Below are 14643 nucleotides of genomic sequence, written 5' to 3'. Positions count from 1 at the left end.
GCAGGAATCTGTCTTTTAAATATGCACTCCAAATGATCTCACTATGTAGCCCAGTTTGGGAAACATCAACTGCAGTGTTTCCTGAAGTTCAAAAACCCTAACAAATGGCAGTTTGGTGGTCCAAAGCGGACATCTATGGAGTCAAGCCTGATGGGATGGGTGGAGCCACGGCAGATCATTGTTTGGTTCTATAAGTATAGTTGACCTTTGAACAACATGGATTTGAACTGTGTGCGGCCACTTCTAAGTGGAGTTTTTTCAATAAATATAATCCAAGACTATAAATGTATTTTTTCTTGCTTGTGATTTTCTTCACGACAGTTTCTCTTCTCTAGCTTACTTCATTATAAGAATGAAGTAACATATATTATGACATACAAAATACGTGTTTATCGACTATTTATGTTAACTGTAAGACCTCCTGTGAACAGTACACTATCAGTAATTAAGTTTGGGGGGAGTCAAAGTTACACTTGGATTTTCAACTGCATGAGGGGGTCAGTGCCCCAAAACCCATGTTATTCAAGAGTCAGCTGTGTAGTCAGTCCACCCATGCCACACACTCATTGGGCAAGTGCCACACAATTCCAGGCCCTTTTCTGCTCCTTCTCCCCTCTCCCTTCTCTGCTCTTTGCTTGACAGAAGCAAGAGATCTTTGGCTCTGTGTCTTGGCTTCCAATACCAGTTTCAAGTGGGTTCAGGTCCTGGATTTTGGCACTGCATTTGACCTTCCCTGTTCCCCCTTTCTCCCCAGCTTACTGGTTTTGGTTTCTCATGGACTCTCCATAGACAGCTCTGATTGAGCACCACTACAACTTCTGATGAGACACTCCACTCCTAACCCTTGTGTATCAGAACACACTCTCATGGGACACCCTCACTTTTGTGTGGTATATTGTCCCAAACCTGCCAGCTTCTCAAGGACAAAACCTTATCCAGATGGGCATTCTATTCCTATTACTTTAGCTCACAGAGCCTACATTGCCCAACACACAATGTGCTGGGAGTGGTACCCAGTTGGTGTCTACTTTGTCTCTCTGACAACAGAATTCTTTATCTGATGAGATAACTGGAATTAGTGAAAATACGGCCAGCTTCTAAGTGAGCCTGACTTGAGTTTGAATCTCAGCTCCACCATTTCTTAGCTGTAGGACCTTAGGCAAGGTAATTAACCTGTATGAACTGATGGCGTCTCAACCAGAATAGAGAAGTGTGGCTACGTGTCTGAGGATGCTTTCAGCTCTCACGTCATATGATTAAGTCACAGGCCTTCCCTACAGTGGTGTCCCCAGAAGGCATATCTTTGCAGTCAGGCAGTGCTGCTCAAATCGAACTGGAATTCTCTTTCCGCTGCAGCACGTGACAGGTTGTGGTAGACCCTGCCTGAGCATAAGGGCTCTGCAGACAGCCTCCAGCCTCCCCCCACCCCAATCAGCCTGCCCTGTCGCTGTAAGCCATCCACTGTACCCGCCTTGTAATCACTCTGGCTTCTGCCTGTGAATTCCTTTCCCTCACTTTTGTTTATCACTGGGGAAGCATTTTTTAATCACAACAATTAAATATGCTAAATCTTCCTCAATTAGAAATGCATTAACAATTAAAAGTGCTTGAACAGAAGTGGCAGAAGAAGCCCGGTGCTTGGTGCTGAGGTGCTGGTGCCTCCCAGGCAGGAGAAGCTCGGTGGCAGTGATTCAGAAACACAGGCAGGGGGCTGCAGCTCAACCCCCCACCCCTGAGATGGACAAATCCATCCCTTCTCTCCATAAATGGGAAACTGAGGCCCACAGCCACCACGGGCCTTTTCTCAGCACACACAGGGTGCCTGTGATTGGGTTTCATTTCATTTTACTTAAAAAAATTTTTGTACATATTTAAGGCATACAACAGGATGATTTGATATACAAAGTGAAATGATTACTACTGTGAAGCTAATTAACATATCTTCTCCTCACTGAGCCACCTTCTCCTGTGTGTATGTGATGAGAGCACCTGAAATCTACATTCTTCACCAAATTTCCAGTATTCCATACGCTATGATTAACTATATTCCTCAGGCTGCACATCCGAACTCTATACCTATTCATCCTTCAGGACTGCAACTTTGTTTTCTTTGACCAGCATCTTCCCCCACCTCTGCACCCCCGGCAACTGCCTTTCTCTCCTCTCTACTTCTATATATATTTATTTGACTTTTTTAGAGTCCACATATAAGTGAGATCATGCAGTTTTCCTCTTTTTGTGCCTGGTCCTCCAGGCTCACCCATGTTGTTGCAAATGGTGGGATCTCTTTCTTTTTAAAGGCGGAATATCATATATATCATATATGATAATCATATGCATATAATAGTCACACACAGATTTATACAAACGCCATAATTTCTCTATCCACCTATCTAAGTGACTGAGATTTAAATTCAGGATTCCTGACTTTTGCGATTCTTTCTGGCAGAAGCCCATACCAAAGGACCTACAGCACATATTTATTTATTCACTCACTTTCCTTACTCATCAGTCATTTATTCTGAAAATAGTTATTGAGTACCTCCTCCGCAGCAGCAGACACTGTGCTGCTATGCCGACAACAGAGGGGTGAATAAGGCACAAATCCTTGACCTCACAGAGCTTGATGGGGATGCAGGCAAGTAATTTCATTGCTCGATACCCCCTTAAAAATATTAAATCTAACCCTTAGCTCAATCAAATGACTGGCCTAAATTATTTTTCTCTTGTGCTTGTGGTTGCCATAAAAATACAATGACTGGTAATAATTATTGTATCGTTGTAGTTAAAAAAAATAATATTTCAAAAATAAAAACTCCAGTTCACAACCTTCAGAAAGATTTAGCCACAGACAAAGCTAGGCTCTGTAGCAATGGTCAGTATCTTACTCCAGTCAACTTTTCTAGCCTTACCTTGTCAACCTGACCAAGGATTGGAAACTCAGCTCTGTTCATGTACAGATTGAGGAAGTGGGACAAAATGACTTTACTGCTTTGAAAATTATGTGCCTCGTCTACAAAACTCACATTCCTCCCTGGGTCCTCAGATGTAAACAAATACAGAGTTAGCTAATGTGGGACTCACAGTTCTCGTGGGGTCAGAAGGTAGGCCGACTCCTCATGGAGATCTATCCATCTTCTAATGCCACTCTGGCCTCTCCAGGGTAAAGGAGGACCTGGGAAAAAATAATTGTGCAAATATGATCATTCATACCTGAACAAAACACGTTGGTAGTTCTGAAGAAAGAGGGAAATATTCTGACCCATATATGCTTCATGGAGTACATGACATTTGAACTGGAGCTAGAGTAGACTTTGGAAAGATGGTGAAAGAGAGAGGAAGGGGCAATGAGTACAAAAAGGGAAAGTATGAAAACAGTGCCAAACACAGGCCAGGTACTGTAGGAGGCACACGTGTATATGGAGATGGATGAGACAGAATCGCTGCCTTGAGGAGGCTCAATGGAAAATGTGCCAAGGAAAGGGAACCAGCACTTTTGAGCAGCTTTGATGTGCAATACATATTCCTTCTCATTTCAAGACTTATGTGGGTTCGAACCACATAGAAAAGAACACTGAAATTGGGTTAGAGGATTGGGATTTCACCTTAGCTCTCTTAGACTCCAAAACCAAAGTTAGCTTTTCCTGCTGTGAGCTGGTTGTTACATATTCACGGTCTTTAAGCATCTCAGCATTATGTGTCTCTCTGTCTCCCCATTATAGATATAACCTGGAGAGACATTCAGATATGCTTTGGAGGCTCTGTGGGCATTGAGTATGATTACACAGGCAGCACAACAGTTGGAGGACATTTATCAGGACAACAATGTGACAAACCTGGAGCTGGCAATACTGGTAAGTATTTAGTAACGGGTCTCTAAAAGGGAAGCTAGATTTTTTCTCGTACGCAAACTTAGGATATGGACACTATTTACCCCTTCAACTGGTTCCATTTCAGCCAATGGTCACACTTCATAGGTGCTAAAAACCCCAAACCAATAACCTGCTGTGGCTCTATTTTGAATGAACCATGTGCTGAGATCATCTTAGAAATATGTGACTTCCAGATTTCAAGCGCTAGACAAAGATCTAAGTAAGAACTGGGATGAAGGGAATGTACAGACAGACAGAACCTGGAAAGTTGACTGTTGAGATAAAAGCCCATTGGGTTATAGTCTGCCGAGAGAGGATGATACAGTTACCAAGCTCAAAGAACAATTATTGGAGAAAGCTTGTACACGGATATTTTGTGGCATTTCCTGAATAAGTCAGTGAGTGCTCATGCATGCATGCAATCATTCATTCACTCATCACATGTACTGGGATCCAGGTTAGTCCCACTGTGTTAGGCTGCTCATGCCTCAGGGGCCTCAAGTTAAATAGTTTCTTCTCCATGGTGCCCTTCCCTCCTTTCTCCACTTATCTGGTCATTCACTTTTCTGGACAACTCACCTTTTGTCCTGACAATGCTCCCTCCCCTGCTGTAGATCTAACTGCCTCTTTCTCTATGCCCCTTCTGAATCCCATAGGGACATCTGTCATGGCACCTATGATATTTAATTGAACCTACTTGGCAGGTAGCAGGCACTGAGTACACACGTGGCATATGAATGAATGAATCCTCACTCATTTCCCGATCCTTTCCCTCTGCCATGCTGGTCTGGTCTGTCCTCCTAGTGTCTGCTAGAATTCAGAGGATGGGTCTAGTTCTAGGTCTTGGTCCTTCTCTTCTGGTTGTCCTGCTAATTCACCGAGTGAGGCAGAAGAATGGGAGACAGCTGTAAGGAGAGCACCTAAACTGTCCCAAATCTTATCAGTGGAGCTTGCCAACCAGTCTTTTGGCTTTTTGGAAAATGAACTAATGCAATCGTCTTCTTGCTGGCAGTTGAAGGAAGGCAGGCCATGGCTGTGGAAGACGTCATTCCTCGAGTGCGAGGTGGCAGTTCTGGCTGGGCTGGTGGCTTGTCTCAAAACAGGAGCATCATCACATACCGTTTCTGGGGGAGGTCATTAAAGTATAATCCTGTTATTATTGATTTTGAGGTAAGTCTTTTCGCACTTGAAGAAACTCTACGTCCATGAGGAATGAAAGTGAAGCAGACCAGATCATTTCATATTTCTTATTATGAGCCCATCAAAGAACAAGATTAAATGTAACGGCACACTGATCTGGTGGCCTCCCCGCTGGCTGACTACAGGGAGCGTGTGACTTGAAGCCCAGGCCACATGACTGCTGGGAGCAGAAGCTTAATATCTGGGCAGAGCCTAGTTTTACACTAGCAGTCCCAGAATTTCTTCAGACTTAGGTCACATTAAAAAAATAAGAACTTGCATTTATACAGAAAGACTTTAAAATCACATTTGTTCAATTGAGGGTTGGCAACATTTTTCCATAAAGGAGCTGACAGTAAATGTTTAAGGCTATGTGGGCCACATACAATCTCTCAAATTCTTCTTCTTTTTTACAAACTTTTACAAATGCAATAACCATTCTTAGCTCAAAGGCTATATGAGAACAAGCTGTGGTACCAAGCTGTATTTGCTTCCCTTGCTCAGAGTGATCTCATCCCCTTATCATAATGAACTTCTGGTCCAGAAGTGAGGCTCACTATTGAAAAGATTAGGAAACCGAGGCTCCAAGGAACTAGTGATCCATTTACAGTCACAGAGCTCATATGTTGCAGTACCTAGATCTCAGATCTTTGGACTTTATAACCAGTTTTTCACATTCCTCTACCTTAGTACCTTCCTTAAAGCCATGGTTCTTGGGCCCCTGGGTGGCTCAGCTGGTTAAGCATTTGACTTCAGCTCAGGTCATGATCTCGTGGTTCATGAGTTCAAGCCCTGCACTGGGCTCTGTGCTAACAGCTCCGAGCCTGGAGTCTGTCTCAGATTCTGTGTCTCCCTCTCTCTCTGCCCCTCCCCCAGTCTCAAGCTCTTGTGCTCTCTCTCTCTCAAAAATAAATAAACATTTTAAAACGTTTTTTTAAAAAAGCCATGGTTCACGGGGCGCCTGGGTGGCTTAGTCGGTTAAGCGTCCGACTTTCGCTTAGGTCATGATCTCGCGGTTCGTGGGTTCGAGCCCCGCGTCGGGCTCTGTGCTGACTGCCAGCTCAGAGCCTGGAGCCTATTTCAGAGTCTGTATCTCCCTCTCTCTCTGACCCTCCCCTGCTCATGCTGTCTCTCTCTCCTAGAAATAAATAAAAATATTTAATAAAAAAAAAAAAAGCCATGGTTCTCAACCATTGGGGCGAGTTTACTCCCCAAGGGAAATTTGGCAGTGTCTGGGGACATTTTTGGTTGTCACAGCTAGAAGGTGCCTCTGGCATCTAGTGTGCAGAGGTCAGGAATGCTGCTAAACACCTCATAATGTACAGATAGCCCCCACCAGAAAGAAATATCTGATTTCAAACATCAACAGTGCGGAAGTTGAGAAACCTGTGTTAAATCATTATCTTCATGAAGGCAGTAAAATTGTATTCAAACTACAAAGGAAATGGATTGGTCTACCAGTTGTCAAACTATTTTCTATTCATATACAAGGGTAGTCCATTAAGAAAAGAGTTGTATTTTGGGCTTTTATTATTGCTTTTTTGCCCATCTTCTCTTGACTCTTGCCCATTTTCTACATATATTTAAAATCCCAGGTATGGATACATTTTTCTTCTTAAAATATATACCAACAGTTGAACCTAAAAATCTATTGTAACACCCTGCTCTCTATGAAGAAAGAGGTCAGATGGATTAACCCTGATCTCATTTCTTCTCCAATAAGTAAGGGACCATTTTCACGCACCTGTAATTCACATAGGGTCTGAAAATTGCTATCATCAAGCTATTAGTCATTTGGTCAAAAAGTATAAGATTGATATCAGGAGCAATATATAAACTTTCACAGGCAAGAGGTGAACTTTGTGTTTGCCTTGAACAAAGCTTCCAAGGGGAAGTCTGATGTTAATGATTTGGAGAAGTCGGAATACAGTCTTTGGGGAAAGAGAGCATGGGTTTGGGGTGAGAAAGATATAATTTGGATCATGGCTCAGCCACCTTTTCAGTGTACAGCCTTGGACAAGTGACTTCATTTTCTGAGCCCTAGTTTCCTGGTCTATCATGTGGGGATAATAAAATATTACATCACAAAGCTAGGGAGAAGTAGTGGATATTTAATGAATGACAGTTGAAGAAACAGGTTGATTTAGTGAATTACAGTTGAAGAAACAGGTTGACAGAGGCTAAGTAAGCTGGCCAAATCTCATAGCTGGTCAATGGCAGGGCCCAGCTTGAGCTCTGTCCCATAGATTCTAACATTCACAAACTCTTCACAACACATTTTGCCCCCTGAGAAGTTTGGATCTGATGCATTACAGTGCTGGTAGGTTATGGAGCAGGGAGGTGACAGAGCCAACACTGTATTTATTTTTTATTGTTTATTTGTTTTTGAGAGAGACAGATATATATATATATATATATATATATATATATATATATATATATACATATATATATATATATATATACAGAGAGAGAGAGAGAGAGAGAGAATGAGTGGGGGAGTGGCACAGAGCGAGGGAGACACAGAATCTGAAGCAGGCTCCAGGCTCTGAACTGTTAGCACAGAGCCCAATGTGGGGCTTGAACTCAAGAACTGCAAGATGATGGCCTGAGCAGGAGTTGGACACTTAACTGACTGAGCCACCCAGGTGTCCTGAGCTGTATTTTAAAAAGAAGATGCCTACAGATATATGAAGGATGAATTGAAGGGCTGGGAAGAGAGACAGACAGACAGACCATGGATAAGGAGGCCAGCCAAAGGATTATATGGAACCTGATGCTCAGAGAGGAGACAGTGTCTTAGTCACTTGCGTATTCCCATGGTAGCTTAGCAGTGCTTATTTATGGCAGGTACTGAGATTGAGTGACTATGGGAATTATGTTGTGTTATGATGCTATGTCATATATTATTATGTGTTATATCATGTTGCTAATTTTACCTGTAAAATGGGAACAAGATCATGGCCAATACCTTTTTGAGCTCGAAGATTCTTTTTCTCCACCCCTCTTCCTTTCTTTCAGTCCCCACCTGCCCTTCCCAAGGAGTGCTCCCTTTCCTCTTCCTGAGGGGTCTGGGATTGAGGAGTGAGAGACCAGGGACTGAGTGCTGAGCCCCACTGGAAGGTCACTGGGACGTTGCCCAATGGTCCTGACCTTCCCTGAAATTGAGTCATCTTTAACTAGGGCCACAGAGAAACCCATTCTGTATGCACTTCCTAACAATGGGGCCAGATTTTCTGAACTTCCAGTAAGTGGTCATCTGCCCTTGGCTGGCTGCCTAACCAGTCCTGACATGACCAGCCTGGTGACCTCAGCTGCAGCCTGTGACCATAAGCCAAGGTCTGTTTGTCATAGATCTTTCTGTACACATTTCCAGGAACCCATTTGAGGCCACTGTATGTGCCCTCCATTGACTTTTGACTCTGGAGGAGTGAGATTGCTCCAGTGTGGCTCAGGCCTATCTCTGAATTGCCCTGTGACCTTGGCAAATCACTCTCCTCTCGGGGCCTCAGGTTACTGTCCTACAAAACGAGAGATCTGTGAAGGAGCTTTCACTTTATGACTGTGTGTTAAAATATATAGCCTTACAACCATGCTGAAGACCACCATAGGCACATGCAATTTGAATAATTTCGGCTTTTACCTTGCTATCATCACATCTAACTAATAAAAATGGTGCTTTACTTTATACCGTTCTTCCCTTTTATGATGGCATCTCTCATTCATTATTTCTTTAGATCTTCGTAAGAATTCTAGGAAGAAGGTTATTATTCCCATTTTATAGATCATGGGGCTTGGGTTTAGAGATGGACAGGAAAGAGTTCTAGGCCACATAACTAGGGTGTGAGCAGCATTTACTGAACTTTTACTCTGTGACAGGTTTTTATCATCTATCAGCTTTCATCCTTACAGTAAACCTGGAAGGTAAGAGTATGGTTCTCATTGTAAAGGCAAAGAAGGAAGGCTCCCCGTGTCACCTGACAGATCACATAGCCTGAACCTCGTACAGCTGAGATCCGAAGACAGATTTTCTGTTTCTGGACTCAGTGCTCTCTACTACAGCTGCTACTTCCCAGCCAGGGGTCAATTTTGCCCCCTAGGGGGATATTTGGTGATGTCAGGAGACAGTTTTGATTTTCACAACTGAAAGTTATGACCAGCATCTAGTGGGTAGAGGTCAGAGATACTTCAAAACATCCTACAACACACAGGGCAGCCCTCCTCTGCCAACAAAGAATTATCCAGCATAGATCCAGCATAGAATGCAGTAGTGCTGAGGTTCAGAAACCCTGGGCTATAGTCATTCCTAGAATGGGTAGCCTCAGATGCAAAGGACCCTTTCCCCCACCCCCCGCCTACAACCATCACACTCACACCAGTGGGAGAAGTATTCTGCATTGCCGACTACCTATCAAGGATTTTAATAATTTCTGCTTTGGAGTTACTGATCAACAAAGCAAAACAAAATGAGAAAACAAATTGAAACGAAATACACGCCAAACACATGTAATACTTTAGACTTTTCCTGCTTCTTTTAAAAGTGCCGGAGAGGGCAGATGAGTTGGCGTACATAGCTGCTGAGTTCTCTTCTTCTCCTGCGACTGGGAGAACACAGGTTTCAGAGTTAAGGAGGCCCATGTTAAGAGTGGCTCCTGCACTTAACTGTGTGATCCTGAGGTAGTCCCTCAAACACTTGGGGTCTCTGGAGTTTAGTACCTGCTTTGGATAGTGGCTGTTGAGGATCCAATGCAGTGGGATAGAGTTCTAGTTCTGTGCCTCACATGCAGCAGGGCTGGGGAGGCCTGATGGCCAGTGTGTGGGCCCTGAGTAGCTGGAAGTGCAGGGAAGGGCTCTCTATTCTTTTTGAACCCATAGATGCAGCCCATCCATGAGGTGCTGCGGCACACGAACCTAGGGCCCCTGGAGGCTAAACGCCAAAACCTGCGGCGGGCCTTGGACCAGTACCTGATGGAATTCAACAGCTGTCGCTGTGGACCGTGCTTCAACAACGGGGAGCCTGTCCTCAAGGGCACGAGGTGCGAGTGTCAGTGCCCCCTGGGTCGTGAGGGCCTTGCCTGTGAGCAAATGGAGCAGAAGGGTAAGACTCATGTACCCTCACTCAGATTCAAGCCTGACCCAGCTCAGAGGGGCCAGTGCGGAAGGGACCATTGGGGTTCCCAGCCGCCCCTCTCTGTGTCCTTTTGCCCACTACTCTGGGAACAAGCACTCTAAGCTTTATGGCTGACTCCTCCTTCTCCCTTCAATGCTTCTTACGCTTTCTACCGGCTATCAAGACCCTCTCTCAGATGAGAACTATTTCTGTTTTTTATTTTGTTTTGTTTTGCCAAGGTGTATATGGACAGGACAATTCATTTCAGGAGGGATATATCAGTTTCCTAGGGTTGCCAGAACATATTACCACAAGTTGGGGGGCTTAAAGCAACAGAAATGTATTGTCCCACATTTCTGGAAGTTAGAAGTTCAGAATTCAGGTGTATTGGCCGGGTTGGTTTCTTCTGGAGGCTCCAGAAGGTGGATCTGTCCTATGCCTTTCTCCCAGCATCTAAAGGTTGCTGTTAATCCCTGGCATTCCTTGGCTTAGAGATATATCATTCCCATCTCTGCCTGTCTTCACATGGTATTCTCTACTCTACATCTATTTTCTCTTCTTCTAATAAAACTAGTCATTGGATTAGGACCTACCCTAATCCCTTATGATCTCACTTTAACCTGACTTAATCTGCAAAGACCCTACTTGAAGATAAGGTCATACTTACAAGGTAATGGACATTTGGACTTGAACATATCTTGGTGTGGGAGGGGGTCACTGTAAGAGTTAAGTAGTTGTTGTTACAGTGCAAAGATTTATGACTAAAATCAAAAGGGCTGGGGCAAGTAAGGTTTAAATGTATAGTGGTACAGCATGAACTCACTGGTACCAGGGATGAAGGTTCTGAAACAAAGATGAGAAATCCATATCCCTTAAAGAAAGAAGTCTGAAGACCTGGACGTGAGGCCCAACTACTTCACTAACTTCCCATGAGACACAGGTTAGGCATTTCTTTCTTCTGGGGTTCATCTTTCTCACTTAAGTTTCCTTTGAGCTTCAAGAATCTCTATACACGCCCAAATCCTTAAGCCTTCAATTTTCTGCACATGCACATACAAAGCTACTTATACATGAAATGATGGCAAAAACACATGGGCTACCAAATCAATGTATAAAGCAATCTCAACTGGCAACTGCAATGAAGATGATGTAAAGAAAAGGAAAAAAAAAAAGGAAGTCTGGATAGGTCTATCTAAGGTAGTACTACTCTTAAAACAAACTGTTGATGCCCAATGGTGGATGGAGTATGAGCTGACGGTGGGTTATAATGGACTCACTGGCACTGTAGCTTTCAATGGAAAGGAAGACGGCAGAGCTCTGGTGGCAGATAGGCCTTTGAAGGCCAATGTTGCCAGTTTTCCTGTGAGAACCCCCTGTAAACTGAGGGATAATATCAGTACCTTCATCACAGGACATGTTGATGTTAAATGAGCTACCCCATGTGGCAGGCTCTATTATAGTAAGTAAGAGAAGGAGATCACTCTATTGGCAGAGGATCTATCTGGGTTTGGTGCTTGTCTAAATCCCTCCTCTGTGGGCTGAAGGGAGTGCAAATTAAATCCTGACTAACTGCTTTGTACCCTGTAGGAGGAATTCTGACAGGGGTGAGCCAAGATGGTGAGTGAATTCCAGGGTCCTTAAAAAGGAAGATGCAGGGAATAAAAAACAAGTAGACAATTACCAGGGCAAAGACTGGCACAGTTTTCTCATCTAAACTGAAAGAAAGGCATTTCCTGATAGATGGGTAAATTGGGAGAAAGAAAGAAACTTCTCAGGGCTGATACAGACCAGCTCCAGGGCCCAAGGATTTCAGAGTGTAGACGGGGTTTCAGCCCTCATTTGCCTCATTGACCAGGCAGCTTTTCCAGAGGGAACCAAAGGTCAGTAAAGAATAACTAATTCTTATTCTTTGCCAGGCACTATCTCAACAAGTCATGTGCATGAATTCATCTCTTCCCCCCAAGAATGTTAGAAATACTGTTATTAGCTCCAATTTACAGATGAGGAAATTGGGGTAGGAGGAAGGTAACATTGCTCAAAATCACCCAGCTGGGGAGTGTGAGAACCAGGATTTGGACCCAGGGGTTTGGACCCATCCTACCTAGGACTCAAGTTCTTAATTGTTACATTCTACTGATCTACATACTATGAGTCAGGAAGTTTCAGAAATGAGGGCAGAGAGTTTGAGATGATTACACTATCATTTTGGAGAGTGGTGCGAGAAGGTGTGTCCCAGTCAATGGTTATCAACCTGACCTGGCTTAAAGGGCCAAACATGAGCATTGCCTGAGTAATCACAATTATGGCATGGGCCCCCAGAACGAGTGACTTATTTGGATCCCTTGCATTCCTGTATAGGATCACAGAGATAGAGAGGGAGTGTGGATTACCTAAACATACCTCTTCAGTGGTCCAATGCCAGGCTCAGTTGCAGCCATGCTGAGTCATATGTACAGACAATGGGCACTGGAGAAGGAGGGGCATGATGCCACTGACCTGGGGGTAGTGGCAGGGCAGAGAAGATGGGTCCCCCTCCTCAGAGCCCATTTCTCCTGCAAGATTAACATTCAGTTAATTGCAGGCAACTCACAGGTAACCCATTAACCTTGTTTCAAGCACTGTGTAGACATCAGGTAGCCTTGGCGACAACAGATTTAACATTCAGCCTGACAAAGATTAATTTGGTAAGGAAATCTAAGAGTGGGAAGTCAGCCACCATGGAGACCCACTGACATTGGTCCCTACGTATTTTCCCAGCAAACTTTTGCCTGTGGGGACCAAGTCAAAGAGGTAGGAAAACAGAGACAGGGGAGCCTGCTGTGGCTGTCCCACCAGGGAGTATAATTACAGAGCTGGAAGGGACCTGAAGATAATCTAAGCCAATGATAACTCACACTGGGATCTGAAGAAACTTGCAATCTTAGGGGTTGTTCCAGAGGAGCAGGGCAAACCAGATAGACACCTCGGCTTCAAATAAAACAGCTCTACTTTCATATTGGGGTTCATATAAGGTTTCATTTATGGGAGAAAAAAGCAGTAATGAAAAAAGTGCTGGAAAAACTCCAGTGGATTAGTCCATCCTTTTCATTTACAGAGGTAAGAACTCAGGCTGAGAGAGGGTCTGCACAAAGGCACAGAGCCAGTAGGAGGCAGCAGCCCCAGGCAAGGGGATTGCATGAGCCGGACTTCCAGAGGCAACCCTCGATCAGTGCCTGTGCCCTGATGCTCTGTGCAGACTCTGTCACCCACCGTGGCCCCATCATCAGAGTCTGAGGGCCTCTGATTTGCAAACCCTCAGTCAAAAGCTCTCAAGCCTCTCCATAGGGCTGTCAGGCTGGCCCTTGTCTGTGACTCCTTGGCTGGGTCATGCTCCCTGCTCTTCACGCCCTCCAGTGGCTCCGCGTCATTCTTCCAGAGGAGCGTGTCTTCCTGTCTTACTCTGCTATCTATCTTCCACTGAACTGTGGATTCCAATTTCATGAGATGGGCTCTCAGAAGAGAGTCTCACTCCATCCGGAGTTTCAAATTAAGTGCAAGGCAGCAAGCACATAGGTCTTGGTTGGCTACACCAGGAATTTCCCCAAGGAGGGATTGCAGACCATTCTTGGGCAACGGGATGGGCCTCCCTCCTTATGATCCGAGCTGCTACTTATATGCTAACATCCCCCTCCCTGGGGAAATTATCTGTGCAGGAGCCAAGGCAGATGGTCACTGGAGCTGCTGGAGCTCCTGGTCTGCTTGCAGAGCGGGCACCCAGGAAAGGAGGAGAGAGTGCAACAACCCTGCACCCCAGAATGGAGGCAACTCATGTCCAGGGTGGAAAGTGCAGACCCAGGCTTGCTGAGGGCCTCTGAGCACAGAGGCAGTGGATGTCACCCCCTGAACCCACCCCTGGATAAAGACTTCTTTCTGCTGAGGGAAAAGGCAAATCGACATGGACTTTTTCTTTGGCCTGCCAACTTCCAGGAGTAGAGGACCAGCCTGTGCCGTCTACAACCAACTGTCCTATTACCCACAAGACGCAGTCATTCAACAACTGGGTGCTGATCGTTAACTAGGGGCTCAGTCCCGCTGATAGCACTTCCGATCATCTGAAAGAGAGAGAGAGAGAGAGGGAGGGAGAGGGAGAGATTTCATTCCATGCCTTAGAGGGACGTATAGGATGTTAGAGGTAAGAGGCAAGCAGATCAATGGCCAATAAAACAAAATATGATGAGAATGGTCTCAGTTCTTTGATCACAATGTTTGTTCATTCACAGAACCATTACTAGGTGGTAGAAGAAGCAGATACACTGAAATAATGAGAAAAGAATGAAGACTGACTTGAGTTCCTTCAATTTTGCTTCATCTGGATTCAACATCATTTTCTTTCATTCCCTCAATCTCTTTTGTTTAGGTTCTTACCACAAACAACACATTTCCCCAGTTATCTTCTCATGGCATTCTATCCTCTTCTTCAGGGTGTTTTTCACAATCAGTAAG

At 44.5% G+C, this 14643-nt stretch overlaps 1 protein-coding gene across 1 annotated transcript in view; it reads left to right on the top strand.

The window, feature by feature from the left end:
* C8A (complement C8 alpha chain) overlaps positions 1-14380 on the top strand; it is an 84809-nt gene extending 70429 nt beyond the window's left edge. The window contains exons 9-12 of the mRNA XM_039238076.1: positions 3723-3854; positions 4885-5042; positions 9927-10149; positions 13854-14380. Of these exons, the coding sequence (XP_039094007.1) occupies positions 3723-3854; positions 4885-5042; positions 9927-10149; positions 13854-14005 (665 nt within the window). The 3' untranslated portion in view covers positions 14006-14380. The remainder of the gene's footprint in view (positions 1-3722; positions 3855-4884; positions 5043-9926; positions 10150-13853) is intronic.
* Positions 14381-14643: the final 263 nt, after the last annotated feature.

Source organism: Hyaena hyaena, unplaced genomic scaffold, assembly GCF_003009895.1.
Source record: "Hyaena hyaena isolate Hyena2069 unplaced genomic scaffold, ASM300989v1 scaffold_5, whole genome shotgun sequence".
NCBI lineage: Eukaryota > Metazoa > Chordata > Mammalia > Carnivora > Hyaenidae > Hyaena > Hyaena hyaena.
Note: the sequence above shows the minus strand (reverse complement) of the source record. Positions and strands in the feature narration are given on the sequence as shown.